General features: G+C 47.1%; 2 protein-coding genes across 3 annotated transcripts; one reads left to right on the top strand and one right to left on the bottom strand.

Annotated features, from left to right (window-relative positions):
- Positions 1-734: 734 nt before the first annotated feature.
- MAD2L2 (mitotic arrest deficient 2 like 2) lies at positions 735-7472 on the bottom strand. The gene is made up of 9 exons (XM_021547214.3): positions 7438-7472; positions 4831-4882; positions 4484-4602; positions 3899-3970; positions 2954-3054; positions 2747-2841; positions 2571-2644; positions 1505-1597; positions 735-1209 (listed from the first exon to the last, which is right to left on the bottom strand). Exons 2-9 carry the CDS (start codon positions 4868-4870, stop codon positions 1168-1170), a joined length of 636 nt encoding a protein of 211 aa, XP_021402889.1. The 5' UTR covers positions 4871-4882; positions 7438-7472; the 3' UTR covers positions 735-1167.
- Positions 7473-7607: 135 nt separating this feature from the next.
- DRAXIN (dorsal inhibitory axon guidance protein) lies at positions 7608-25353 on the top strand. 2 transcript variants are annotated; one of them, XM_021547204.3, is made up of 7 exons: positions 8363-8756; positions 17525-18003; positions 19321-19508; positions 19882-19993; positions 20351-20440; positions 20668-20757; positions 24335-25353. In XM_021547204.3, exons 2-7 carry the CDS (start codon positions 17541-17543, stop codon positions 24445-24447), a joined length of 1056 nt encoding a protein of 351 aa, XP_021402879.2. In that variant the 5' UTR covers positions 8363-8756; positions 17525-17540; the 3' UTR covers positions 24448-25353. The 2 variants fall into 2 exon arrangements, with proteins under 2 accessions (XP_085415111.1, XP_021402879.2); XM_085558985.1 differs by lacking the exon at positions 17525-18003 and having other exon boundaries at positions 7608-8756.
- The last annotated feature ends 1275 nt before the right edge of the window (positions 25354-26628 follow it).

The following is a 26628-nucleotide window of genomic DNA, read 5'->3' as shown; positions in this document are numbered from 1 at the left end:
TTATAGCATCAGGAAACTGTCACCCCTTGTTCCTAAGTGCTGTGTCACTGGTAGTGAATTCCTTACCCTTTCTCTAAGTGTGTATCATCAAAATGGTACCTGCCTTCGTATCCAAAACAGTCCCTTGGTGATTGAATAAACAGGTAGAGAAAGAGGAGGTAAGAAGTCCCTTCAGGCAGCTGCCTAATAACACAAGTGCCTTTTGATTGTGCTGGGCTTTTCCCACATCACCTTTGGTTTATACTGAGCAGTGTAACCCAATATAAAATGTTAAAGCAGTGCCCAGACTTGATCTATAATGTTCCTACACTTGCTACTTGGAGGAAGCAGGATGTGCTGGACAGGCTAGTGTACCAAATTCTCTGACAAACAAGCTCAGCTTGTTTGAACTGTGTCTCCCACCCTTATATACCCAGAGCTAATGTTAAGGTCATGTTCCATCTCCTCTGACAGGTGTAGGATAAACTGTGCTTTCCTTGTCTATTCTCAGTTAGGAGTAGGATACTTGGCAGGTGTCCTTGCTGGACAGACAAATTCCACATGGCTAATGCTACCTCTGAGTGAAAGGGGAGAGACCAAGGTTGTAGAGCCTTTCATGGGAATTGACACAGTGGTGGAAAAGCAGTGGAAAAGTGCTGGAAGCTCCACAGAAAAGTGCTGGAAGCACCACAGATAAAAATACTTCCTCACTGAAGAAGGGAGCCTGGTTTTGACAGAACTCAGCCCAGTTCAACTGGGGTAAAACTTGGTATTTATTGAAGACTAGTTGGGATGGTCACAGTGGACAGACAGTACATAAGGCCTCGCTCCCCCTTAGCACAAATGTTGCTCTCATGGATTGTGTGACAGCTCCTAGCTGTCACTGCCTGTGTGCAATGGAGCTGTCCTTTCAGGTGAGAACTGGACTGGCAATAAAGCACTGACTCCCCAGGGATGCACTGTATCAACACCTGTACTCTCACACAAGTCAAGATGGGAACAGGCTCTGGCTCCCCATTCCAAGTCAGTTCTTTATACAGTGGTAAGAGCACTTGAAATAAAGAGGCAGCAGCTGCTCTACATTCACCCAGAAGACCAGCTGAAGAGATGGTTATCAAGATCAAGTGTGTGACAGATCTTACTCCACTGGAAGATGAGATGAAGCTTGAAGGCAAGGAAGATATGAAATCAGGTGCCTTTGTGAGCTCGCTCCTCTACATAGAGCTGCATCTGGAGAAAGAAACAAGCAACAGTCCTGTTGGTATACAGGTAGGTGAATGGAAAAAAAAGCCTGCAACAGGCTGAATAGGAAGTGCTTATATCTTCCCCCATAACTAGGTTTCCTATTTTACTATGAGGGATCTTGCCCTGCTTTGATTACTGGCAGAGACATCTGCAAGACTTAAGCTACTGCTCAGCAGTATGTTTTAAAGTCTCTTCAGAAAACTGCAGAGCTGATGTCAGCGCATTCATAGTTCACAACCACAACAGGTTCAGCACCTCTTGGTCAGAATGCTCTGCTCACCTTTAAGATGTCAGATGTCATGGTTTTCAGGGGAATGAGCCGGGGGTCATGCATATGCACATCTTGCTCGTCAGCGAGGATCCAAGGGAAATCCTGGGGGCAGGAACACAAGGTGTTACTGGCAGAACCCAGCAGTGCTGTAAGGTGAGCTCCTCCTAAGCACTTGTTTTGTGTTAAGTTGAAAAAGACACAGAGTGGCTGAGGAAAGGAACTGGCAATTCAAACCTTCCACAACAACAGAATTTAACGCTTACATGCTTGTCCCTGATGCTCAGCATAATTGTCTTCAGTTACAGTGGCAAACTGTGAGGTAACCCACTTCACTTACTGCAAAGGTGACATCTCATTTCTTTAAAAGATACACTCTCAGCTGTCCTGAGCTACCATACCCAGTTCTTAACTGCAACTCCAGCATGCTTTGGGCATGGGTTTCCACCCTGCCTTGGAAATCTAAAGGTGGGTCTACTACACCACAAGTTTCCATTACTAGCCAGTGCAGAACAGACTTTCTTTTGAAACAAGTTTATACTTTGCTAGTTTTATTTGTTGTGCCTTTGGACACCTAAAATGACTCAGGAAAAAAAGTTTCCCTGTATCTAAGTGAGGATTATTTTAAAATAATATTCCTTTAGAAAGTGTTCTGCACAGTTTCCTGTAAGATACAATGTATTTGTGACCCCAAACCTACTCATTGCTTTAATCTTAGTCTTTCTTGATCTTTATACAAAGTCAGCCACCACACAGTGGATGGTGGGCAAGGGCTGCTTTTTTGCTTAATTAACTTCAAGTACCTATTCTACACGCCTGAGTATTTCCAAGTGTCTGAGCAAGCACTGGACAGTGAGTATTGTAAAAATCTATTGTGTGTTGCAAATGTGCTGTCAGCTCACCAGCATAAACCATTTCACCACATTTCAAATACAGTTACAATGTGCCTCATATGACACCAACCTGCATGTTCAAGGTATCTCTCAGCCTTAACCTTAAAGATGCCTAAACTCTGCACTGCCCAGTCTTTGCTATGCAGCTTCTCACACACAATCAGGTGCCCAAGGATATCACTCACCTTTATCACCTGGATCTTTTCCATGTTGCGTGTGGCAGCCTCCCGTGTGTGAACCAGAACTGTGAAGGTGCAACCTAAGAGAAGTGTCAGGTTCCAGCTCAGAGCACAGCTCCCAGAGGATCAGCCAAGCCAACCAATGCCAGGCATTAGGCTGTTTGGATCCAAGTGACATTTACCTGGGGGGTTGTTGTCCAGCACAGCATCACACACGCTGATTTTTAGGATGAAGGCACGCAGTAGCTGCTCCACGTGGGACAGCAGGGACTCAGAGCTGTGGAGGAGACAGCAGTTGTTACTGTTGTTACTGGCATGCAGCAAAGGCCTGAAGTTGCTCCCAGAGCTGGGTGTTGGATGCCATGGGCAAACAGGAGTGGAAACCTCACCTAATGGAAAGAAGAGGTGGCTGGGTGATCTCAAAGACAAATCTCTCCACGGGGTGGTGCTCTTTATCCAGAATTACAACCACAACTTTCTCCACATCGTTCTGCAGGAACCAAGACAGAAAAATCCCTTCCTTAATGTGAGCTGTCTGCTGCCCACAGTGTACTCCACATTCTTTGATGCAGTGGAGTACACCCACTTGTTGGGGCTCACAGGACAAGCCATTACACAAAACCTGACTTCAGATTATTCTTAGCAATCAGAAAAAAATGCTTTTGCAAAGCCATTTCTTGTTGGGCATTAAGCTGCGGCCAAGGCTGAGGGAGATGAAGTGTGCTAAATTGTACGTTCCTCTAGATCCTGTTTTGGAACAAAGGAGGAAGTGCACACCCATCTCACTGCATCATTCTGGGATGGACGCTGATGAAGTTAAGACACATTCAGACTATTGCCCAAACAGAGCAGCTTTGTACAAATGCAATTTAAAACAGACCTAATTGCATTTTCTACATGTGCATTAAAATTATCTGTAAAGAGCAAGGCATACAAAACCTGCCAGCAGCCTCCTGGAATGTTTCATTGGTCACACCCTTCTCTTGCAATACCTGGAGTCCAGGCCTACCTTTGCTTCCAGGTTCACAGCAAAGCATTCAAGCTGTTCTGGCACAGCAGGTGCTTAAACTCGGATTGTAAAGCAGAATGGTAGGATGATGTAACTGGAAATATACAGACATGTGTCCTTGTGTGGTATATGAGACAAGGAAGGTGGGGTCTTAACTGCCAGGAAAGGTTATGATGCTTTTAGTTCTGTCAGGAACTTTTATCAGCTAGTATATTGTGTATGGTAAATTTGTAAACATGTTGCAGTTCAGATAATATTTATGTTCTCTTACTTTCTGTTAAATCCATTTGCAGTACCTTTGCCCAGGTCCCTGGTCTGAGCTCACCTTCTCCAGCAGCGGCTTTACACAGTGCAGCGTGTCCTGGATGTACTGGTTCAGCTCTGGGTGGCAGGACATCTGTAGCAAACACAGGGAAGAGTCACAGCTGTGTTTGACATGAGCCAGGACAATGCTAAAAGGGAAGATTTAAACAGAAGCACCAAGGGTTTCAAGTCATGCTTCAAATAGTGCTGAAAAAGGCTGAGTTGCCCATTCAAATCAGCAATTCTTTCAGCGAAGGGTTAATCAGCTGAGGCAGATCACTGCACTCATACAGTTGTTGTATATCTGGAATGTATGCCAGAAAAGCATATTTGGAATAGCATATTCCAACCACCTCTACTTCCCAGTAAACATGCTTTCCTGTTGCCTCACTGCACAGAGCTGGGGCAGCCTTCTACTGCTGTTATCCATGACCTGCTTGTCCCTTGAGCACTTGCTGTATCCTCAGCTACGGGGCTGCTCCTCTTATCACAGGAACTAAGCTCTCCTCAAAAAAGTCTCTACATTAAACAGTCACTTCCAGTGTGTAAATTTGTTCTGTGAGTGTTGATTGATCCTTGCTAGGATTCTTCCAGGAAAAGCTCCTACCTGGACAGGTACATTGTATTTTTTCCTCTTCTGAAAGATCCCAATCGGGTAAACTTCTCTGACATACAAGATGAGGTGAACAGCCACTTCCAGGAATTCTGAAAGAACATCTGCAACAACTGAAAAACAGAAGTAAAGGATGCTGGAATAGGGTGTGGGAAAGTAGAGCAATACCATAGACTCAGGGGACCTTTTGTTACAGGATATTTTTTTCTGCATAAGTTTCACCTGCCTCCTCTTAGCTGCAGAAAGTTTAGGGACAGAGCAACCCTACAACACTCCCCCAAGCTCAGTACCCAAGAGGAGCCTCACAAGGACACCAGTTGCAGCTTAGTACAACACATTACCTTGCCCAAAGTTAAGGTCCTGCCGTGTGAGAGTGGTCATCTTCCCCAGACCCTGGAAGTAAACACAAAAGGAATGGTTATCCTCTGGCTCCTGTACTATTCATCTAGTCAGTTCATGGAGCTGTACACCAGAAGACCTTGCAAGCCCACAGTGAAAGGTGTGAGCACCCCCCATAAGCACAGCACGTCCTCAGGGATTACCAGCAGTGCACAAACCAGTGCTCGCACCTCAGGATGAGAGATTATTAATAATTTAATTCCTGGGGTTTCCAGTCTCTCTTACTTTTTGGAATACAGGAAAGTTCAGACAAATACTTTTTAGTAACACAAGAAACACTGTTGTTTTAAAGCTTCATAGTACTTGCCTTTTCTAAGCCCTATCTCTTACTATAACACAAGAACTTCTCGGGGTTTTGGGTTTATTCTGATACCACCATGAACCACTGCTTGTCCAAGCTTGGAGCTGCATCTTCCACTGACACGCCATCACAGAGGTTCTCATCTGCTGCCACTGCCCACAACTTCTGAGTTTCCTTCTGCAAGGAACCCAAACCCTGCAGAGCTGCATAATTAAGTCAACTTCGTGACACAGGATTGTGGAATTCCTCAGGTTGGAAGGCACTTATAAGGATCATGGAGTTCAACTCCCTGCTCCTCACGCGACCACCTAAAAAGTGTGTGACTTAGAGCATCATTCAGCTGCTCCTTGAACTCTGGCAGGCTTGGGCTGTGACTACGTTCCTGGGGAGTCTGAAGTTTGTGAGCAACAAAGGGCAGCACGTTATTGTGACAAATTGAACAGCAGATGCTGGAGTTCAGCTTCCCAACAGCTTTCCCTGCAGTAGCAGACTCCATGCCTTACACAATTTAAGCCACAGTGTACATACTTATCTATTAGAAACTTTTTTTTTTTGTTTAATTATTTTATCCACACTCTCTGCAAGCCAACAAACTCTAACCATCAACAGCAGCACCATTCGTGAACTGTAGAGGTCTTCATATGCCTCTGGAGCACCCTGGCTCCACCAGTAACTCAGGTGTTCTACAAAGACTTTTGACAAACCACAGATGTTCCAATAAGCTCTTTAGACACTGATTTTCAAGCTGTTTTTCAGACCTACGAAGAATTGGTTCAACCTGCAGAAAACAGGGAGCTACTTTCATCCCCACTTTTAAAAACAGAGTTATATAAATATAACTGTGTACAAGGATTTCCTGGAATATTAGTGAACTGCTACACTAAATAAAATTAAGATAGTTAAGCATCTCTCTAGCACCCCAGCCACAATGGCTCTCAAATTAATACAAAAAGTCTACAGAGTATAATAAACCGTTTTTAGAGGTTTAGGTTCACATTCTCACTTAAACTTCATTCCTTCTTAAAGAGAGGCCCAAGAAACCCAAGGGATCCACTCTTCCACGCAGTCACAAAGAAGGAACCAGGCACTACACACTCAAGGAGTGTGCAGGCTGGGAGGTCATGGAATCACAGAACAGTTTGGGATGGAAGGGACCTTAAAGCTCTTTTTATTACAACACCCTGCCAGAGGCAGGGCCACCCTCCACTATCGCAGGCTGATACAAACCCATCCAACCCGGCCCTGGACATTTCTGGGGATGGGGCATTTGTTGTAATAAGTGGAGCCCACCACCCTCCCCGTGGCTACACCAGAGCTCCTGCCCAAGCCCAGAGCAGCCCGGACGTGCCCTGCAGGCTCCCAGTCACCGCCCTGTCGGTGTCTCCGAGCAGCAGGGAGGGCAGGTGGGGGTGTTATGTGTAGGAAACATAATTCACACCATTCCTTGTATGAAATATCTAATATTGGATACTTGATAGATTATGCTCGCTTGTATTAGAAGCCCCTCCCCACCCTCGCAGGTGAAACCTGGTGTATGTTAAAACCCGATTTACAAGTAAAAGGATGTGGCTTGGCCAGGAGATGGGACATGTCTGAGGGGATACAGCCCAGGCGCTGATCATCGCGTGAAGGACCCGAGATGGATATCATGGAAATCCTCGGGCACATACATGTGAATGCAGCGTTCCGTAAATTTCATCAAGGGATTCAACAACTCTGGACACTGAATTGTTCTTCCTCATCACCAAAAAAGAAAATCTTATTAACCTATGGACTCTGAATGGAAGAAAAGACTGATTGCTGAAATCTTGGCCTCGGGCGGAATTTTCCCCATAAAAACCGCTTGTGCCAGGATGGAGGTGTGTGGGCACAGGGGAAAACCTCTCCTGAGGCTGACTCCTTGTCATACACCCAATGTTGATCCCGGGCTCGGCACTGTGTTGTTTTTTTTCCGTGGCTAGCCAGATAGAATTTTCCCGCTAATAAAACTTATTTTTATTTTTAATTTGACTGAATAAATTTTCATTTATAACAGGGGGGGGAAGACACATCCTTTGAGCGCCCCGCTCCCTCCCACGGCACTGCCTTCCCTCAGCACTCCCAGCCCGGTACCCGCCCGTTCTCCACCGCTCATCCCGCAACGAGGGCCCAGGACACCCAGGACACCCAGGACACCTGTCCCCGCGTCCCCCCGGCCCGGTGTCCGCCCGGTGTCCCGTCCCTGCCCGCCCGCTGCCCCGCTCCCTACCGGCCCCGCCGCCCCTCACGGCGCCCGGCGCGGGAAGCGGAGCCAGCGCCCGCCGGTGACGTCACGGCGGCGGCGGCGAGCGCCCCCCGGCGGCCGGGAGGACCCGCGGGGACCCGGCGCGGCCGCCGCTCCCCCGGCGCGACAAACGGCAATCAGCTGGTTTTTAAAGTTTTAAAAGTTTAATAATAATAAAATGGTTATAATAATAACGGTGCAATTAGAGTGATAAAGTTTAGAGTTAGGACAGTTACAAGACAATAAAAAGCAAAGAATTACGGACGTCCGGATGCTGTCGGACACTAAGTCGCGAAAAGCATGTCTTGTGAACAAAGGAATCGCCCTTAAAACAATACACTGTTGCATATTCATAATCCTTCATGGTTATGCATACATTCTATTTAGAACAAGAAACTGTCTCTTGTATGTCAACTGTTTCCTTTAATCCCCATGGCATATTCGAGTCTGAGCAAGGCCTGAAGAAATTAGTTTCTTCTGATAAGAACCCATAAATTCCTCTCCTTTGGACGATTTAGGTGTTCCTCGAAGCGAGTATCTCATTCCTAAAAAAAACAAAAAACTTCCCCCACATACATAGTCTCTATTTTAACATCATGTTGGAACCTAAAACTGTATTTAACACACTACTTAAGGGAATTAATACAACATAACTTTCTAACATTACGCATATAACGTTCATTGTAATATTTGCGAAAAGCCATCCATAAAATATGCATTTTTCACACCCGGCACGGCGGGGCCGGGGCTCCCTGCAGGGAGCGGGGCACGCTGAGCCACCGGCATGACCGTAACGCGGGGGAGCCCCGCGGGACAGCGGATCCCGCCCCACCGGGCTGCCACCGGCTCACCGGGGCTCACCGGGGCTCACCCGCTCCCCGCCCCTCCGGGCTGCCACGCCTTTGTCTCCGGTCTTTGTCTGTCCCGTGTGTGTGCGGGGCAGGCACCGCTGCTGCGCTCTCGCACCCACCTCCTCCTGAGCGCCGGGCAGCCCCGCTCCCCGCCATGCCCCCGCACTCCCCCTGCGACCCCCGCACGCCCAGAGCCCCTCCCAGCCCCACCTCCTCCGGCACCATGCACCCAGTCCCCCGGGATTCCCCCTGTCCCCGATTCCTCTCCACATTCCCCCACTGCCTTCCCCTGTCTCCTCCTCCTCTTCCTCCTCCTCCTCCTCCTCTCCTCCTCTCCTTTCGGGTTTGAACACCCCTTGCCCCCCGCAGACCTGCCTCCCCTCCGCCGCTCGCACAGCTCTGTCCTGCCCTGCCCCGCCTGCCGGGCTCCGCCGGACCGGCACCTCCGCTCAGGTAAGGCAGGCAGCGCTGCCCGGTGCCCGCGCCGCGCCCGCCCCGCCCGGGGATGCTCCGCCGAGCCGGTTCCCCTCTGCTGCCGCGGGGACCGGGCAGGAGTGGGCAACCCCTTCCCACTTTCCGTGCGCCCCGGAGGAGACAAAGACATGGACTGAGGGGGATCCCCGCTCCTGCCGCCGCCGGGATGCGCGCGGAGCTCCGCTTACGGCGGTGCGAGCGGGCAGAGAGCTCGGACAGAGCCGGTGCCGGGGCGCGGGGCTTTCGGCCAGACCCATTGTCACCCGTGCTGGGGACCGGGACTGTACCGCTCCCGCCGCGGGGCTGCCCCGCAGCTCCTCCGTGCCCCGCGCCGTGTGCCCCGCAGGGATGTGCGGGACGGGCTCCGGGACTCACCGCCCGCCGTGGGTCACTCCTGCGAGATTCCTCCCCAGAAGCAAAGTCGCTTCGGACAGAGGCACCGTCCCTTTCTCAGGGCCTGAGTCCCCCGCGAACCCCGGGGGGACGTCCCGGCTCCGAGCCAGAGGTGACGGAAGCTTTTCCCACCGAGTCATTGTGCTGCCGTGCAGAGCCCCTGGCTACCCGCGGCTTGTTGTGTGTTCTTCCTCTGTTGATAAAAGTGTGGTCTCATTTCTGAATTAAATCAGCTTGGCATCAGTTAATGGCTTATTGCAGCTAGTAATTAATCACATAGAATTTAAGTGACACTTATCTAATTCGCACCTGAAGTTTTCTGTCAGCTGGGAGGTTTAATGGAAGTGGTTTTGTATTCCCAAGTCCTCTCCCTTGAAGAAGGAGGCATTAATTCTATACAAATGGTTCAAAGTGAGAATGTAATGCAAGGAAGAATGTTGAAAGCACAGCCTAACCGTTTTGCCAGTGGAGACACATCCATGTGTCCCTCCCAGAGAAGATCAGGGCAAATCTGCCCCATTCTTCCCTGTAACACTGGCGAGTACTTTCCAGCTGGGTGAGCAATGACCTTTCCTATTGATTGTGTCCCATTTGTCACCTGGCATTGCACATGAAACTGAAGTCTTCTCTGCCATGCTGACAGCAAGCAGCTATATCCTGGATGTGAATCTCAGGCTCATTGCAGTTTTAGTCTCTTTATTGGGTAGCAGAGTGATGGCTGTGTCAGCCACACCGTGGAGTCCAGAGGGAAGCAGAGCAGAGGTCCTGCAAATTCATCCACGGGCTGCTCTCCCCCTTCAGTGCAGTGACTTGCTGGGCTGACCCGTCCCTGGCAGATGTGCTGGGCAGCTCTCAGGGCAGGGCTAGGCTCAGGAGAAAGAGTGGCACAGCTGTGGCTAGGGGCATGTATTGACTTGAAGGTGTCCAGTGTCGACCAAAATGGGGATGCTGGAGCTCAGCAGGGACTCGGGCAGCTCACAAACCCAGGCTGCAGGAGAGGGAGTTCCCTGGGTTGTGCTGTGTGAGCAGATGATTTCTGTACTGATCAGGAGAGTAGTGTGGCAAGCACATTTCTCTCCCTCTCAGGATTTTTTATAGAGGTGCACAGAGAGAAATAGAAAAGAAAACAATTTCTATTTCTGCTCCTTGTTTTTCCTATGTGGAATGTGTGTGGAGAATTGTTTACCTGGAGTGATTGCTTGATTGGATTCTGGTGAGGATTGTTTGAGCCTGATGGCCAATCCAACCCACCTGGGGCTGGAATCTCAAGAGAGGGTCACGAGTTGGGAGAGAGTTAGAGATAGTCAGAGAAAGTAGTATGCAGTTTTAGTATCCTCCTTTTATATAGTATATTAATGTATTTAACAGTTATAATAAAGAAATAATTCAGCCTTCTGAACTGAGTCATTTCTTCCCGTTGGGTTTGCCTGCATTTACAATAGGGTAGACCACAGGCTGTCAGCCAGAGCTGATGGGTGAGGGCAGTCCCAGCTCCAGCCATACAACTAATGCTGAATGAATCAAGTTTCAAGTGGTCACTGGATACAAATTGCCCCAGGGAGAGGCTTTGTGAAGGCACAGGGGTAACTTCAACTACTACTTAATACCTTGCAAGCCTGGATCCTTATGTCTTATCTCTCCTGCCATTAATGCAATTGGTATATTACTGAATTTGGCCCTTTCTATTCTGGAGTGCTGTCTGGGAATAGCAAAAGTGAGAGAAAACAGCACAGGTAAAGGAACCAGATGTTTCAAAGGGCAAAGCTGGGGGGGGTGTTCAGGTAGCCTGAATATCTGGAGAGAGGAAATGTCTTGCATCACAGTCAGGAGGGACAAAGAAACTTTGGAGTCCTGTAAGTATGAAAGGCAAGATAGGGAGGAATGGTGATGGTGGAAGCAGGAAACCTAAAAACAGGGCAGCTCTGAAAAAGAACACAAAAGGACTGAAGATCTGTGAGCAGGGAACTGTTCTGTCATCCCAAGGATGTCTAGGACAACTGCAAAAACAATTGAAATTCTTTACAAATCTAATATACAGGAAATGCTTAAAAGAATAAAAATGTTAATACTTTTGCCCTGGAGAGGAAAAGAAAAGGGCAAATATTACCTGCCTGCTTTGGGAAACCCTAGAAAGCTGGGATTGAGCTTTTAGAAATGGGAAAATCTCTTGGCAGATTGTTTATGAACCTTCCTAGCATTTGCCTCCAGAAACAGAAAAACAGATGGAAAGAGACCCAGCAGGGAAGTCAAATCTCATTTATCTGCACAATGCCATCCTCATGGCTCCAGCCAGCTCTCTGCATGTCAGCCACCACAGAGCCTACCCCATCCATTCTGCTCCAGGCCTTCTCAAGCCCATCCATCACCCCATGGCTTCTTATTAACAGGGAGCCTGGCACACAGAGCTGGGTTTATTGTCCGTCATCCCTGCCACACAGGCACATACACACAACACCCGTGCAGATGCCCATACATTTTGTGTATTGCTGCAGATTGGGCTTGTCTGGAGTCCAGGAAATCTTTACACACGTCTGCCAAAGTCTGAGCTTATCAGAGCCAAAAAGAAATCTAGCCCAGCACACGTTCTTGGGTCCAGCTTGGTTCAGCCCTTGAGCATACTAAATGCATCAAAGATCTTGACAGCCTCTCAGTTCAAGGGTTTTGTTCTTCTTGGCTGTGACATGAAGAAATGTGAAAAGTAAAAGCTAGGACTGTCAGATATCATGTTTTAAGTGAGATATGCGAATGAATGTAGATGATCTAATGTTCCTATTTTGTCAAATACAAACTAAATACACCAGGGACAGTTTCAGAGTCTATTTTGGAGCCAAGGTGACATAGTTGTAATTATAGCAAAAAAACATGGGTGAATTTCCATGTACCTGCTCAGTGCATGGCTGCCTTGCAGGATTATGAGCAGAGAACAGAGAAATAGCAATTATATTAGTGAGTCCAGAGAAGACTTCCCACAGGGAAAGTTATCCAAGATGCAACCCCCACCCCTCAATTTCACTTACGGGATCGTAACCATCCACACTAACCCAAAATGGATCAGTAATTGTGGCTGGAAAGCAGCACTGCTTTCACTTCCCAGCCCAGACTCTATAGTCTGAGCAGCACTTTGCTGTACATATGTTCATGTGAGAGGCAGATTTGCTGCCTCAGGTGGCTTGTAATCCTGAGGGTCCATAAGGCAGTGAAGGAAGAGGGGTGGAGCAATAAGAATTACAGGGGCAGCTTAACATGGCAAATACTCCCTCTATTTCCCTTATTAATATATGAACCCTAAGAAGACGATGAATCCTGAGCTTTGTTGTAACATGTGTGTTTGTTTATAGCAATTTAGGAAAGGCAACTCTTTACAAGGCCAGACTTCTTTCTGCCTGGTGTGAGTCTCAGACAGAATTTCATCCTTTGCAGGCAGCATCAGCAGGGTGAGAACCTCGCTGTCACATCAATGAGCTTTTGTGGACTCTGGTCCTGCTAGAAAAGAGGGTGAAGTTTATTTTGGGGCTCAGCCATTGAAGAACCTGAGCACTGAGAGCTAGGGATGCCATTGTGTTATCTAGTTGTCTTTTGTAGAGTGTGAATTCTATAGGTAAGAAAAATTAAGGAGGTACCAAAAGGTTTCTGGAATTAAAGATAGATCAGGACATGGAAACCAGTGGTTAGGAGAAGGCTGGGACTGCTTTGCCTCTAGCACAGCAGTGTTGCATTAACCCAAAACTTGTCCATGCACTGGTTTGGTTTAACAAACAGCTCAGATCTTCCCTGACAACAGTGTAGCACAGGTTGTCAGGTAATGCAGGTAATTTACATTATTAATGCAAGACTCCCAGCGACAGTAACACAGCACGTTAACCTGCCCGCTCTGCCAGTGCAGAGATGAGGCAATCTGTGTTTCTACCTGCATTTTCATCCTCGTTCATGCCAACAGGACAGCTGGGCAGCTTAAATAAACACCCCCTATGCTTTGAAGCAGACCTTCTGTTTAACTGCCCTGCAGCACTTAGCTGCCTCCCAGCTCCCCCTGAAAATCAGAATGTGTCTGTCAGATTCACCATCAAAGGGCCGTGTCTGTGAGAGTGAGATTGGAAACACCCTTGCATTCTCTTTGCACTTGTTCTCTCCTCTTGGTATTTTGCCTACAGATAAAGAGTAAGATGCTCTTTATAGCTCTTTGAGTTGTTCTGAGTGATGTCTTAATCCAGCTGGTTCGCTCTAGTTCTTAAAGAGAAAATCCTAGGAAAAAAGCAAAGACCCCATGGTCTTGGGAAAAAGCAAATGATCCCATGCAGAGCTGTGTGTTGCTATTTGTTCTAGTAGTTTTGAAGAAGATCTTCAAATGTTTTTGTTTTCTTTTCTTTTCTTTTTTTTTTAATAGATTTAGCTGTCAGTCTGGTTTTCCTTTGTTCCAGGTAGCTGCCAATAAAATAGTATTTCTAGTGTTATTGCCTTCGCAAGTGAGCTTCGCAGTGCTTCCTAAATCAGTCCTCAAGGAACAGTTTATTGTCTTTTATGGCCAGTAAAAAGACCTGCTTTTTGAAAACTGCATGAAAAGAAGGCCCCTGTGCTGCCTTCCTCTTTCCAGGGAATGGCTGAACTGAAAACATGTTCCCAGGCTATGAACAGCAACAGAGAGGGATCTTGGAAAGGCAGGATTGGCTGGTGAGTGCATGAGCAGGGTTTTCTCAATTAACAGGATGAAGGCATCTCTCTCTTAACTCCAGAATGCTAGGCTGCTGTGACAGCAAAGTTTTCACTGACTCAAAATTCCCTGTATCTGTCTCTCACGCTGAAAGAAAAGGGGAAAGGAAGAGCCCAAGCTACTTCTAATGTACCTACTGTCACCTCCACAAAAATTGGAGTCAGAATTGGCCTGAAAGGCTGTTACCTGCTGCCCTTCACAGGTTACAATGGCTGGTGTTGTGGTTTGATACTGGCAAAATGCCAGGCACACATGAAAGTTGTTTCCTCACCCTCTTGTGCTATGGTTGGGCAGAGGAGAGGGGGAAAAAATTAACAAATTTAATTAAGATTGAGATAAGGAATGGAAAGAAAACACTCTAAGGACAAAACAGGTTCAAATTTAAAGGTATAAGGTAAATTTATTATTAACAGAGTCGGAAGAGGATAATGAGAAGTAAAATAAGCCTTTAAAACACCTTTTCCCCTCCCCAGCCCTTCCCTCTTTCCCACCAACAGCACAGGGAGACAGGGCATGGGGGTTTTGGTCAGTTTGTCACTCGAGGTCTTGTTCTGTTTGCTCAGAGTCTCCTCTGCTATGCTGTGGGTTCCCTCCCACAGGAAACAGTCGTCCCAAAACTGTTGTGGTGTGGGTCACTCGTCCACAGGTGCAGTTCTCGAATGTTTGGCTGCTCTAGTTTGGGAGCAGGGGCCTCTCTCTCTATCTCCGGGAGCAGGTCCCTCTCTCTCTCTATTCAGGTCTCCTGCTGGATCACAGCATATCCACCCACTCTACCTGAGCACTTTCCCCACGGGCTGTGAGTGGATCTCTGCATGCCCCATGAACTTCATGCATTACAAGGGGACAGTTTGTTTTCCCATGGTCCTCACCACAGCTTGCAGAGGAATCTCAGTTCCAAGGCTTGGAGCACCTCCTTCCCTTCCTTTTCCCCACTGCCCTTGGCGTCTCCATGTTGTTTTCCCTCACGTGTCATCTCCTCCTCTTCTCTGACTAAGGAAAACTGCTGCTCATTGCCAACAAGTTGCACCAACTCAAAACTTCTTGCAGGATCTCACAGCGCTGAGCAGTCAATCTCATTTGGGTTCCACACTGGGATTCTCTGGCAGTGTTTCCCTGCCAGCCGGGCAGCCCCGCTGCCATGGCATGGGCGGTGGCACTGCTGTGGCACCCGCACTGTGAATTCCACTCTTTGTGCCGGGGATGGGAAGGAGAAGAAACCGCTGCCATAGTGCAGGGGTGGCACCGATGTGGCACCAGCACTGTGAACGCCTCTCCTTGTGCCAGGGCTGGGAAGGAGAAGCTGCTGCCATGGCGCGGGCAGTGTGGCACTGCCATGGTGCTGCTGCTGTTAACACCACTCTTTGTGCCGGGGCTGGGAAGGAGAAGAAGCCGCTGCCATAGTGTGGGTGATGGCACTGCCATGGTGCTGGCACTGTGAACGCCTCTCCTTGTGCCAGGGCTGGGAAGGAGAAGAAGCCGCTGCCATGGCACAGGCAGTGTGGCACTGCCATGGTGCTGCTGCTGTTAACACCACTCTTTGTGGTGGGGCTGGGAAGGAGAAGAAGCTGCTGCCATGGTGCAGGTGGTGGCACCGCCATGGCATCGGTGCTGTGAATGCCTCTCCTTGTGCTGGGGCTGGGAAGGAGAAGCCACTGCCATGGCACGGGTGGTGGCATGGCCGGGCTCTGGCACTGTGAACGCCTCTCCTTGTGCTGGGGCTGGGAAGGAGAAGCCACTGCCGCCAGCCCTGCCCTTCTGCCAGTGCACGGCTGGCGCTGTTGAGGCAGGATGGGCGAGAGTAAAACTCTGATTTATTTCAAAATGCATCGCTCTACACAGAGTTTCATCCAGGCCAATTCCATTGGTCCTGAAGTGAAAACAAGCCACACCATTGGTGCACAGTGCATGATGCACAGCGGTAGAACTTAACTATAAACAATGTGAACAACAAGAGAGATAAAGAACCTTATTTACATTATTTTCCAACAGATTCCTAGGCATCTGCCTGGTTAGAAACTCTCAGTTTCTCTCTTTGACTGAATTTGAGACCGACACATGGCTGCCAGGGGTGACCAGGCAGGCCAGGCTCACCACGGGCCACGCCGAGATGGCCCCAGCTGCAGCGCCTCATCACCCCAGAAAAACTGTGCCTGTGCTGATCTGATTTTCTTCTTAAATGTGTCATCACAGAGGTGTTCCCAGCCTCTCTAATTGGGCCAGCAGCATGTCCATCTTCAGAGCCACCAGAGATTGGCCCTGTTGGACATGGTGGAAGTTTCTAGCAGCTTCTTACCAAAGCTACCCCAGTGGCCCTTCCCTGGTACCAAAAACCAGGCTGTGCCAAATCAACACACTGGTCAAGCAGAAAATCACCTGGAGGAGTGAGTATGAGCCCGCCCTTGTGACTAAGCAGCAAAGTGGTTTTCCTTTGCTGCTTAATCAGGTACATCCAAGGGCTGAGGTGCAAAAAGACTGAGATGAGGTTGAGTGAAAAGCTGTAGCTGTAACTCTGTGACAGTATTTCTCGAATGTAAGCCCAGGCCTGGTTTTCTGGCAGTCAGTATCCCAGGGAACTCTGTTTTTAAGCATGTCTTCATGCTTCCCAGAGAGAGATGGGCAGTCTGGAAAAGCTGCACTAGAAATAATGCAAATTCCTTCCCCCATTTTGTGGGAAAGGATAGGGGAGAACAACTGAATAACTTAGTTTGAGAATGCTCTGACTTGTGCAGAGCAAAAAACCACAACATCCCAAAGCAATGTCTTGTAACACAAACAAAAAGATGAAAGAAGACCCTCAAAAATATGACAGTGGAGCAGAATGAATGATAACAGTCTGCTGCCACTGTGCTGGTGGACTCAATGAAACTTCATCTCAATGTTCTTGGGACTTAAATTACCCTCCCAGTGACAGCCTTGCCTGGTGACCTGTGCACGATCAAGGAGGGAAAGTGGGAAAAGCTAAGGAAACTTCAGTCTGCCTCTCTGCCCCTTGGTCATTTAGACCAGCATTCCTTGCTCTGCTGACAGCCTTTTTATTTCCCTGCTATGCCATGGGGTATCAGCACAAAATCTGCAGTGTTTTTTTCTTTCTTTGACCAATTTCCACCACTCTGAAGCAGTATGCAAGCACATGTGGAAGTCTCTGTCTTGAGCTGCTCAGGGCTGTTACTGGTCCTGTGTGGCCACCATCTGCCTCCAGTTCTGCTCATTTTGACATCTTCATTGCAAGAAAACCAGCTGTGAGGAGGGGCCAGTGCCCCTAGCCCAGGATGCCAATCTGGCAGCTGGTATTGTGCCAGGCTTAAGAGCTGTGGGCAGGAGCCAGACCCCCCCTCCCCAGCCCCTCAGATGGTGGGCTGTGAATAGGAGGGTAGGGGGGCTAGTGAGGAATCAAAGGGAAGTGTCCTACTGATTGATGGCCTCATTTGCACATGAAACTGGGACCTCTCAGCCCTGCAGGCCCTGCACATGTGTCTCAGCTGCTGTAACCAGGGCTGGGAGAAGAGGAAATAAGCAAAGAGGGAATAACTTGATTCCACCTCAGGACACCATAATGTTTTTTATCTAAGTGTCCTAGGACTGAGTCTTGATGGTCTTTACAGTTCCTAAGTGTTGGTTGCTTTATTTTCCCCTTTTTTAATTGCAGGTGAGACAGAGCACCCATGATTATGGAAACTTCTTCCACCTTCTCTTCTTTCCTTTTCCTGTGCGTGCTGGTTCTTTCTGACATCAGTCTTGCAATCTCCCTGAACCCTGGCACGAAGCTCAAAAATGCCCCAGAGAAAAACAACCACCTTCAAAACCAAGAGCTGTGGCTGCAGCAGCCCAGAACTGGGCGCCACCACAGGCAACGCTTGGCCAAGAAGGAGAGGGTCCATACCATGCCTTCAAGAGGGCAGCTGGCAGGGGAAGAGACCCTCAAGATGGGCAGCGGAGCTTCAGCTGTGGAAGAGCTGGTGGCAGAGGGACAGCCAGCAGCCCTGAAACAAAATAAGGACGTGTTCCTGGGGTTTGAATTGTCGTATCCTGAGAGGGAAAACCAGTCTCCAGGCTCTGAGAAAGGAAAGAAGCAGAACCGAGAACATCGCCGGCATAGCCGCAGGGACAGGCTCAAACATCACCAAGGTATTTGAGCTCCAGGGGAAGCTGGGGCTGTTGTGGCACTGGAAATGAGCATCTCTTGTGTGAGGGACAGAGAAGCAGCTGTGGTGGAGCCACATGGGTGTGTGGAGTGTGTGCCTGCTCTGGGGAGAAATCTGCCAAACAAAAGAGGCACAAGAAAAAAGGGGAGCTGCAGAACCAGAATTTTAGTGCTGGCTGCAATTTTTTGAAAATGACCTAGTTTGTCTTACAGGGGGAACTCTGACAGACCCAAAGACTTGATGGGCTGTTTTAGGGTGGTCTGCTTTTTTATTTTCCTTTCTAGCAAATGACCCAATTTAGGAACAAGTATGTCCATGCCATGTTCAATTTCTCCACTGACTTCAAAAAATGATGAGAATTGGGAAAAACACAACCCCCTTATTTTGCTTTGAAGACCAGTTTCTTCTCACCAGAGCTTGTGCTCTTCTAAGTTTATGCTGAACAACAGCAACAAAAAAAAAAAAAAACAACAGATTTTGCATACATGAAATTGCACTGATAACTTTAAAATGTTGCTTGATTTCGACTGGGACTGCTTTCCTTTGCAGGTCAAGTTGTGGGTGTGTGTTTCTGTGGTATGAGCTCAGTGTGGTAAACCTTGAGTTCTGTTGAAGCGAGGCAATTTGTGTCAATCTACACGATGTGACAAGCTGGGTGTCATGTCCTTGAGTTCCATCCTACACTCCTCCCTGCCTCAGTAAGAAGAGCTCTTATTGTTTTTTCAGAGGACTGACTAAACAGCTTGTGTTAGCAAAGTAAGAGTATGCAAGAAATCTGTTTTGAAGCAATATTTGCAGACTACAAATAGGGCTTATTTCTTGACGTTAACTTAAGGTCTATATTTAAATTAATACTTATGAAGAAGAGGGACATATCTGTGAAGATAATTTCAAGTTAGGTAAGTCCTGACTTGAGCTAAACTGAAATAACTCACTACTAAAATCAAATAAGAATGTATTCACAGATATTTGCAATAGCTTAATCTGTTGGTTTAAAAATGGTTAAACAGGAACATTTTGTACTTTTGAGACCAGAAAAAAACATGTTTTGCTTCTTAAACAAGAGATAGACATATCTTCAGGGAGGTGTGATTTTGTATGTCTTAAGCAAGCAAAAAGCAAGCTGCATATACTCTGGACCTGATTTCTCACTATAATAGCTCATAGAGAGTGGTCTAAAGCAGCAGCTCAGGATCATGGAACAGTGGTTGGTGACTGGATGACACATGAATTCCTTTGACTCAAATCTGTCACACAGAGAAAAGGGATGAGAAAGGTAATGCCACTGTACCCATTGCAGGGAAGACTCCTGATGTTGGGCCAAGCTCCCTGTACAAGAAACCCAAAAGCTCTGAAGAACAGTTTCAAAATCTTCAGGCAGAGGAAGCTACAAGTCTGACTCCCACCATGCTCCTCATTGCTGCACTGGACACAGCTGTTTCCACAGAAGAGCCTCCTGTTCTTCCAGCCACTTCACCACGGTCACAGGTAAAGAGTCAGCTGGGAACGGTTCTGGACCTCCAAGCCTTGCCTCTCCCTCAGCTATCCAACTGAATTTCAAGGACCAGAGGGGCAGTAGGAGCACTTGACTGAAGAGCCAGTCCTAACGCTCATTGCTCACTTTTTGTTCTCACACAGAAGCAGTGGAAACTTCCCTCTTGGCTTCAGCCTCAACAAGGGAAAGTTCTTCACTTTTGAAAATGAGATGCCAGGAATCCCCAGTGGATAAGACAGGAATGGAGGAGGGGAGGGGGAATCATAAAGCCTTTTTAATGTAAAAGCACCATGAAAATTTGTAAAGACTTCAGTGTCTCTATAGAAGTGTAATCTGTTTTCTGTCTGGTTTATTTGTGGTTTGCAGGCCCGCCTCAGGCAAGATGGGGATGTGATGCCCACCTTGGATATGGCACTCTTTGACTGGACTGATTATGAGGATCTCAAACCAGAAACATGGCCATCTGCTAAAAAGAAAGGTGCTAAACCTCCCTGTTCTCTTTCCCAAAAGTCATCCTGTAAGGTTTGTCTATGGTTAGTATTCAGAGATGTGCTGAAGGACATGAGATCATAGTGGTGGGGGAAGAGAGAAGCAGCATAATGCTTATTGGGTTTTGTGCTCAGTTTCAGAATGTTTCTCATTTTGGATGCATATTTGGAGGGCAGAGTAAAAATGATAAATGGACAGTGGAGAAATAGGGAGGAGATTAGATTATTAAGGTTTAGAGTTCAAACTCTTGAAATTCGAGGCTGTTTTTACCCTGGAAAAATATATTCTCCAACATGAAAACACTAGTCTGAAATTTTCTATCAGCATCTTTTTTTTTTTTCCATAGAAAAACGCCGCAGTAAGAGCCCCAACAGTGGAAATGAAACCACGACAGCTGAAGGAGAGCCGTGTGATCACCACCTTGACTGCCTCCCAGGTCAGGATCAGCTTGGCAGAGTCATTTCTCCAAACATGGGATGTTTGAAACCTAGCCCAGGTTTTAAGACATGCATTGTGATTTCTACTAGTGATAGGAAGTGGTATGCAAAGGAAGGGCAGAGGCTCTCTAGGTGTGTTGTGGGACCAGATGATGTCTGTACGACAGAGCAGCCCTACAGGTAAGGGGATACCTGAGCTGTGCTGACCCCTGGTCCTGTGTTTCAGGCTCTTGCTGTGACTTACGTGAGCACCTCTGCAAACCACACAATCGAGGCCTTAACAACAAGTGTTATGATGACTGTATGTGCACTGAAGGTGAGTCCAGCTCTTTGCTCCCTGTCTTGGTTTAAGAGACAGGCGTCTGCTAAGGAAGGCAGGAACCTCCCTTGGAATGGAAAATATTCCCTTAATTCCAGATTATTATATCTTTGAAATGATGGGACTTTCAGGCAAAGATATGAGGAAAGGAATGAGTTCTTTACCAGTATATATGTGTATAGCAGGACAAACAAAGCACAGTGGTGGCAGCGACACCAAACAAAACCAGCAGCGAGGGAGAAAGAAAAGGGAGAGCGGAAAGGGAAAGAGAAAAGGGAGAGAGAAAAGAGAGAGAGAGAAAAGGGAAAGAGAAAAGGGAGAGAGAAAAGGGAGAGAGAAAAGGGAAAGAGAAAAGGGAGAGAGAAAAGGGAGAGAGAGAGAAAAGGGAGAGAGAAAAGGGAGAGAGAAAAGGGAAAGAGAAAAGGGAGAGAGAAAAGGGAGAAAGAAAAGAGAGAGAGAGAAAAGGGAAAGAGAAAAGGGGCTCCGCTGCAAACTCACAGTGGGCAGCTGGCCCCAGACCCCTCTGGGTGGCAAAAGGGACTGCAGCAGAGACCTCAGAGCAGGCTGGGACAGCAGAGGTGAGCAGATCCCATGTGTGAGTGGCAAATTGAATTGCAGCACTAAGCCCCAAGCAGTGGCAGAAGCAGAAGAAGTTGGGGGGTCTTGGTGGACGCTGGGTACTGGGCTGAAGTGTAGCAAAATGCCCAAAGCAGTAGCAAGAAACTGCTGGGGCTGTGTGAAGGAAAGCTGCTTGGCAGAGGTCACTGGTGAGGAGTGCCTGGCTGGGATCTTGGCACAGCACACACCAGCTCTGGGCTCCCAAGTGGCAGAAGAGCAAGCTGGCAAGCCCTAGTCACAGTGCCAAAGGAAAAAAAAAAAAAAAAAAAAAAAGAGGGAAAAAAGAAAAAGGGAAAAACCACAGGGCAACAGAATCTCAGGTCAGGTGCACCGCACTGCGTGGCTGCCAAGCCAGTCACCCCCACTGGAAGGAGATGCAGCCCCTGGTCCTCAACCCTCACAGCATCCCGGGCTGCCCCTCACCCATCATGGTATTCCTGGAGCTGGGGGGGCAGTGAGCATGCTGGACACAAAACAAAAAAAAAAAGCAAACTGTTGTGGTGTGTTTAGGGGTGTCCCCGGGGTGCCTCCCAAGCTGTGGGTTGGCTGGAGACTCCACATGGCTTCTGAGGGTGCTAATTAGAGGAGGGTTTATTGGGGGTCCTACCCCCGGGAAGGGAGGAGGGAAAGGGGAGGGAAGGGGGAGAGAGTGGCTGAGAGAGCACCGGCCAAGAGAGAGAGTCTCATTCCACCAGCACATTTAACAGGGAGATTCAAAGTGGGCACGGAATAAAATTTGGGCCAATGGGATTACAGACACGATACTTCAGGGGAGGATTACAGGCTTGGAATAAACCATACAGTTTCGAGGTGTGAGACAGCATAACATTTAGCTAAAATGTGACACCACAATTCACCCTTTTTTTCTTAGAAAAAAAGATGGAGAGAATTATGACAATTAACAATTTAAAAGTGAAGCAGTAATTACACAGTTTCACAGCATAAAATAAGTACAATTGCAGTGATGATTATGTTTTAAATTGAAATTGTAATAAACAACTTATGTGGGTCCATAGCAAACATGGTTATGAGAAATAAACCATTCCCAAGACATTCCCTGACTTTGTTGACTTGGAACAGTGGTTTGTATGTGAAAGCAGGAGCCAAGCTTTCCTGCTCTTATCCTCTTTCTGCCACTGACTCACAGTGTGACTGTTGAGTCCTCTAGGATATCTTGTTTTCTCTCTTGAAAACAAAGGTCCTGATGTCCACCAACTTAACAGAAGAAGCCACAATATATTAACATTTCAGTGGTACCTCCAAGTATCACAGACTATGAAAACACTGTTTTGTATGACCTTGTGCCTAACATGACTTTCCCAAGTTAATTTCAACTGAGCTTGTAGCAATTTAGTAGATGTGGGAAGGATTCAGGCTTTTGTTTTTTAAAACTGTTTCTGAAGAATCCACAGCAGCCTTTCCTAGGCAGGTGCATTATGAAAGTGTTAAAAGGCACTTTTCTAGTCCAAACATGTTCAGGATCAGCTCCAAGCACTGAGTCTTGCCTGCCATAACAAAACTCTGTTAGCCAAGTTTTGTGACCTGCATTAGGTACCCAGTGATTTGTCCAGGCTATTTGCCTACTTTTTACCCAGTTAAATGGGCAGCTTTCCTGGAGTTGCAGTGTTAAATGATAGTCTTCACCTTGGGCGTGTTGTGTAACACCACGAGGTCCTAATCAGAGATGACCTTCTGATAGATTAGCCTAGAAACATGTTTCTGCAATCCTTAATGAGGCTGCCCCAGGCCCTGTTTTATCCTTAAGCTAGTTATAAATTGATAGCAAATGTGCATCCTGTGTAGCATAAAAAAGATCCCCAGAGAGGGAAGATCCAGGTAAGATAAACAAGAGGCTTAAACAAGAGTAGTGCTCTGATCTTGCATGCTCCCCTTTTAGGAGGCCAGTTTGCCCTGGGGTGATTGGTAATGAGGGGCACAAACCCAGCTTTTTAAGGAAGCTGGTCTTAATGCAGCCCAGGGACATAATTCCAAAGGACTGCTATGTGACATCATCTGGATCTCCAGTGTACAACCAAGGAAAGTTTTGAGCTGTCTTATTACAAAAGCTATAAATCCTCTGCTTCCTTCTCTAGAAGTTAAAAGAGCTGCAGTTTCTAGAATTATCAAATCAGCTCCTGCCAACCCCAGTGACAAGATCCTGCACTACTGAAAAGCAGGGTTTTCATGAGAATTGTTTACCCACAGGCTATATATACCCTGTCTGGCCCAACTAGCTACACGTTCTGGTGTAATGAAGTCAGACAAGAAACACCATAAAATCAACCTCTTGGAGCCAGAAACCAAGTAGTTACCATGACAAGAGTCTTCCATTACCTTTCACTGCCCTGGGAGAATATGTACTCAAGGTTTTTACAAATAAAATGCCTTTTTCCCCCTTCATACGCACCCATGCTATATTAGCTAGCTTCCTTCAGACCCTGCACATTGAGCATCTAAAACAGTGAAATTAAAGGAGATGAGCAGTGGGTTTGGATCAGACGTCCCAGTAATAACACTTCAATGTCTCTTCCTTTCCCTCTTGAAGATTCAGGGAAATAAATAACAAGGGGAGGTCCCTAGTCATTGCTGCTGCACATTAAGTCTATAGTAATTTCCCAATGGAGAGATTACTTAGACAGTAATGGGAAGTAATAGTGGGAAACCAAGCAGGGCTTCCATAAAATCACTGGAAACAATTGGAATAATTCATTGGTATTTCAAGAATCCAGTGAAACCTGACTGAACAATGAATCCCAAACCAGAGCCAAACAGAACAGCAGTGCCCAGAGAGCAATATGCCTTGTCTGTGTGAGGCATTTCTCTCCCACCCCATTTATCTGACACAGCACTGGGGCTGACCCCAGTGCAGCAGTATGCAAGGCAGAGAAATAATTGGTGTTACTGCTGTAGGGAGCCCTGGTCCCTCCTCACTTCTGCACCTCTGTCTTTTCCATAGGGCTGCGCTGTTATGCCAAATTCCACCGGAACCGAAGAGTGACCCGGAGGAAGGGGCGCTGCGTGGAGCCTGACTCGGCCAACGGAGAGCAGGGATCTTTCATTAATGTTTAGGAGGGTGGGACTACTGCCTCTATGGTCAGGAGCTGGGGTCAGACTGTTTATACCTAGCAGTGGGAATTAGAGGAAAAAGCTGAGCAAATGATGGAAGCTGCAGGCTCTGAACGTGCCAGGTCTCAGCTAGACCAAAACTCATGTTCATTATAAATACAGTGGCATCAGCCTTTTCCATAGCAGGACTGCACTCCCTACCCCTTCTTTCAGCACATTCCTGCCTCTGAATTGAGTCCCCCTCTCCTAGTTAGTAAGCAATGATCATGACTCCCATTCTCTGGAAAAGGCTCTGCAGTTTCATCTTCTCTCAAGAGAGGCAAGATGTGGAAGATTCTTCAGGGCCAAGAGGATATGAGCTTAAATTTTATCCCTTAATTATTGCTTGAGAATAAGGGTAGACAGATCCTCTTTAAGGACTGGAAGTTCCTAGAGGAGAGGAAATTTGTAGAATCCAAGTGGAATCAAAGATGGGAAATGGATCAGCTCCTGCCTAGGTGAGAGAGGACCCTCTGGCAGACCTCTTGCTCTCTCTCTCTTTTTCACTGCTCCAGGCATTGCTTAGCTGTTACACACTTCCACTTCATCTCGGGACCTGCTATCTTTGGGACCATCCAATCCCACTCCATCCTTCCTTCCTTTCTTGCTTTCAGAGAACCACCTGGTTTCTGCAAGGATGTGGCAAGACATCCCAGCCTGTAGCTCTCACTCATTTGTCTATCCTGCCAGGTCTGTTATTTTAAATGATTATTTTTAGGAGCTTTCTGGGGAAGTGATAGTTTTCCTAGTGAGCCAAAAATAAAGTTTTTGGTAACAAGAGATAGGGACAGGCTGTTCCATTGTAGTAAAACCTGTGACATGTTGCATGTGTGTTTCTGTGATATGTAAATAAAGATATGATGGATATCCTTTGTGCAACTCTTCTGCTTTTTGACTGTATCCAAGTATGTGGAAGAGCCAGAAAAGCCTATAAGGAAGTTGGTCAGCAGGTAACACTGATGATTTGAGGTAATCACACAGAACAATTGTGCCACTGGTAGAAAAAATTCTCTGCCCAAGGTTGCCTGTATTCTCACTCAAATTGGAGGTAACTGTTTCTACCTAGTGTAGCCAGACAGATGTTTTAAACTTCTTTATATTAATACTTAATTACTGGCCTCAGTGATATATTGGAGAAACAAAGACTACCTGTGTTAACTTGGAGTAGTGGTAACTAGTGAAGATCTTTGCTACTGCTAACACCCCAATACCCTGACTTCTGCGGGGTGCCAGCTATGAAGCTTTTTACATCCAAGAGCCTGAAGATGTCTAGCACTTTCTTTAGGAACAGAAATATTAAATATTGATGGTGCTGTGGGCAGAATCCTCTTTACACAGCTTCCCTAAACCCCCTATGTTCCATTTAGTTAGTCAAAACTCCAATTTGCAATCCTGTTTGTTCTGTGATGCTACTTTGCATTGTGTATTCACTCAAAGACTGTGAGTTATGCTTTACATCTCTGATGAGTGCCCACTCATGGCCACATTGAATACAGTGTCACTTCTGACCTGTGCACACCTGCTAAATGAGGAATTTGTATGGGACCACTTAGGCAAAACCTACCACAGAGTTGGATGTAGCTGTTTAGATTTCTGTTTACAGCATGACCGTCTTAGCACAAAAGACAGAAGTAAAGAAAGGTGCTTTGCCTCCAGCTCGATGCCACAGCAGCAAGGATTCAATTTATTAACCCAGGAAGAGCAATGCAGCCCCTCCTTCAGCCCAGATCCGAATAGTGGGTGGTGCTGCCAGTGCCATTGTCAGTGGGAGCATAAAGGGAAAAAAAGGCTCCTAATTGATCACATTCAATTGCAGAGCTCCCAGCCTCTGGTCTGTGTGACACTGATGAGAACCACATGCACAGGCACTACCAAAACCACGTTTGATATCACACTGCTTTTTAGTGCCACAGCCAAGATCTGGGGGGAACAGTGCAACTGAAAGCGAGAAGGAAATTTTGCAGGGGTCTTTATCCTTGGTGTGCAGGTATTCCTTGCCTCTTTTGCTACAAATGGGATCCTTGTAGGATCATGGACAGTGTTTTAAGCAAGACTGTGTTGCATATCATGTGAAATACAAGCAAGTCTGAATTTTTTTAGAGCTTTTAGACTCTAAAAGCAGACTTATTCCTTCAGTTCTTGCTT

The sequence above is a fragment of the Lonchura striata genome, chromosome 21, assembly GCF_050655825.1.
Source record: "Lonchura striata isolate lonStrDom1 chromosome 21, ASM5065582v1, whole genome shotgun sequence".
Taxonomy (NCBI): domain Eukaryota; kingdom Metazoa; phylum Chordata; class Aves; order Passeriformes; family Estrildidae; genus Lonchura; species Lonchura striata.
The sequence above is the reverse complement of the archived record's forward strand: the minus strand, read 5'-3'. Positions and strand labels throughout refer to the sequence as shown.

Excerpts from the sequence above, each read along its gene's own strand:
- DRAXIN (XM_085558985.1), top strand. The coding sequence starts at position 8,237 with ATGACCGTAACGCGGGGGAGCCCCGCGGGACAGCGGATCCCGCCCCAC. Across the intron at positions 8,757-19,320 it reads GGACCGGCACCTCCGCTCAG|GGAAGACTCCTGATGTTGGG; the intron begins GTAAGGCAGGCA and ends TACCCATTGCAG. Across the intron at positions 20,441-20,667 it reads CCACCTTGACTGCCTCCCAG|GCTCTTGCTGTGACTTACGT; the intron begins GTCAGGATCAGC and ends CCTGTGTTTCAG.
- MAD2L2 (XM_021547214.3), bottom strand. The coding sequence starts at position 4,870 with ATGACCACTCTCACACGGCAGGACCTTAACTTTGGGCAAG. Across the intron at positions 4,603-4,830 it reads GGACCTTAACTTTGGGCAAG|TTGTTGCAGATGTTCTTTCA; the intron begins GTAATGTGTTGT and ends TCTGTTTTTCAG. Across the intron at positions 2,645-2,746 it reads GCTGGACAACAACCCCCCAG|GTTGCACCTTCACAGTTCTG; the intron begins GTAAATGTCACT and ends CACTTCTCTTAG.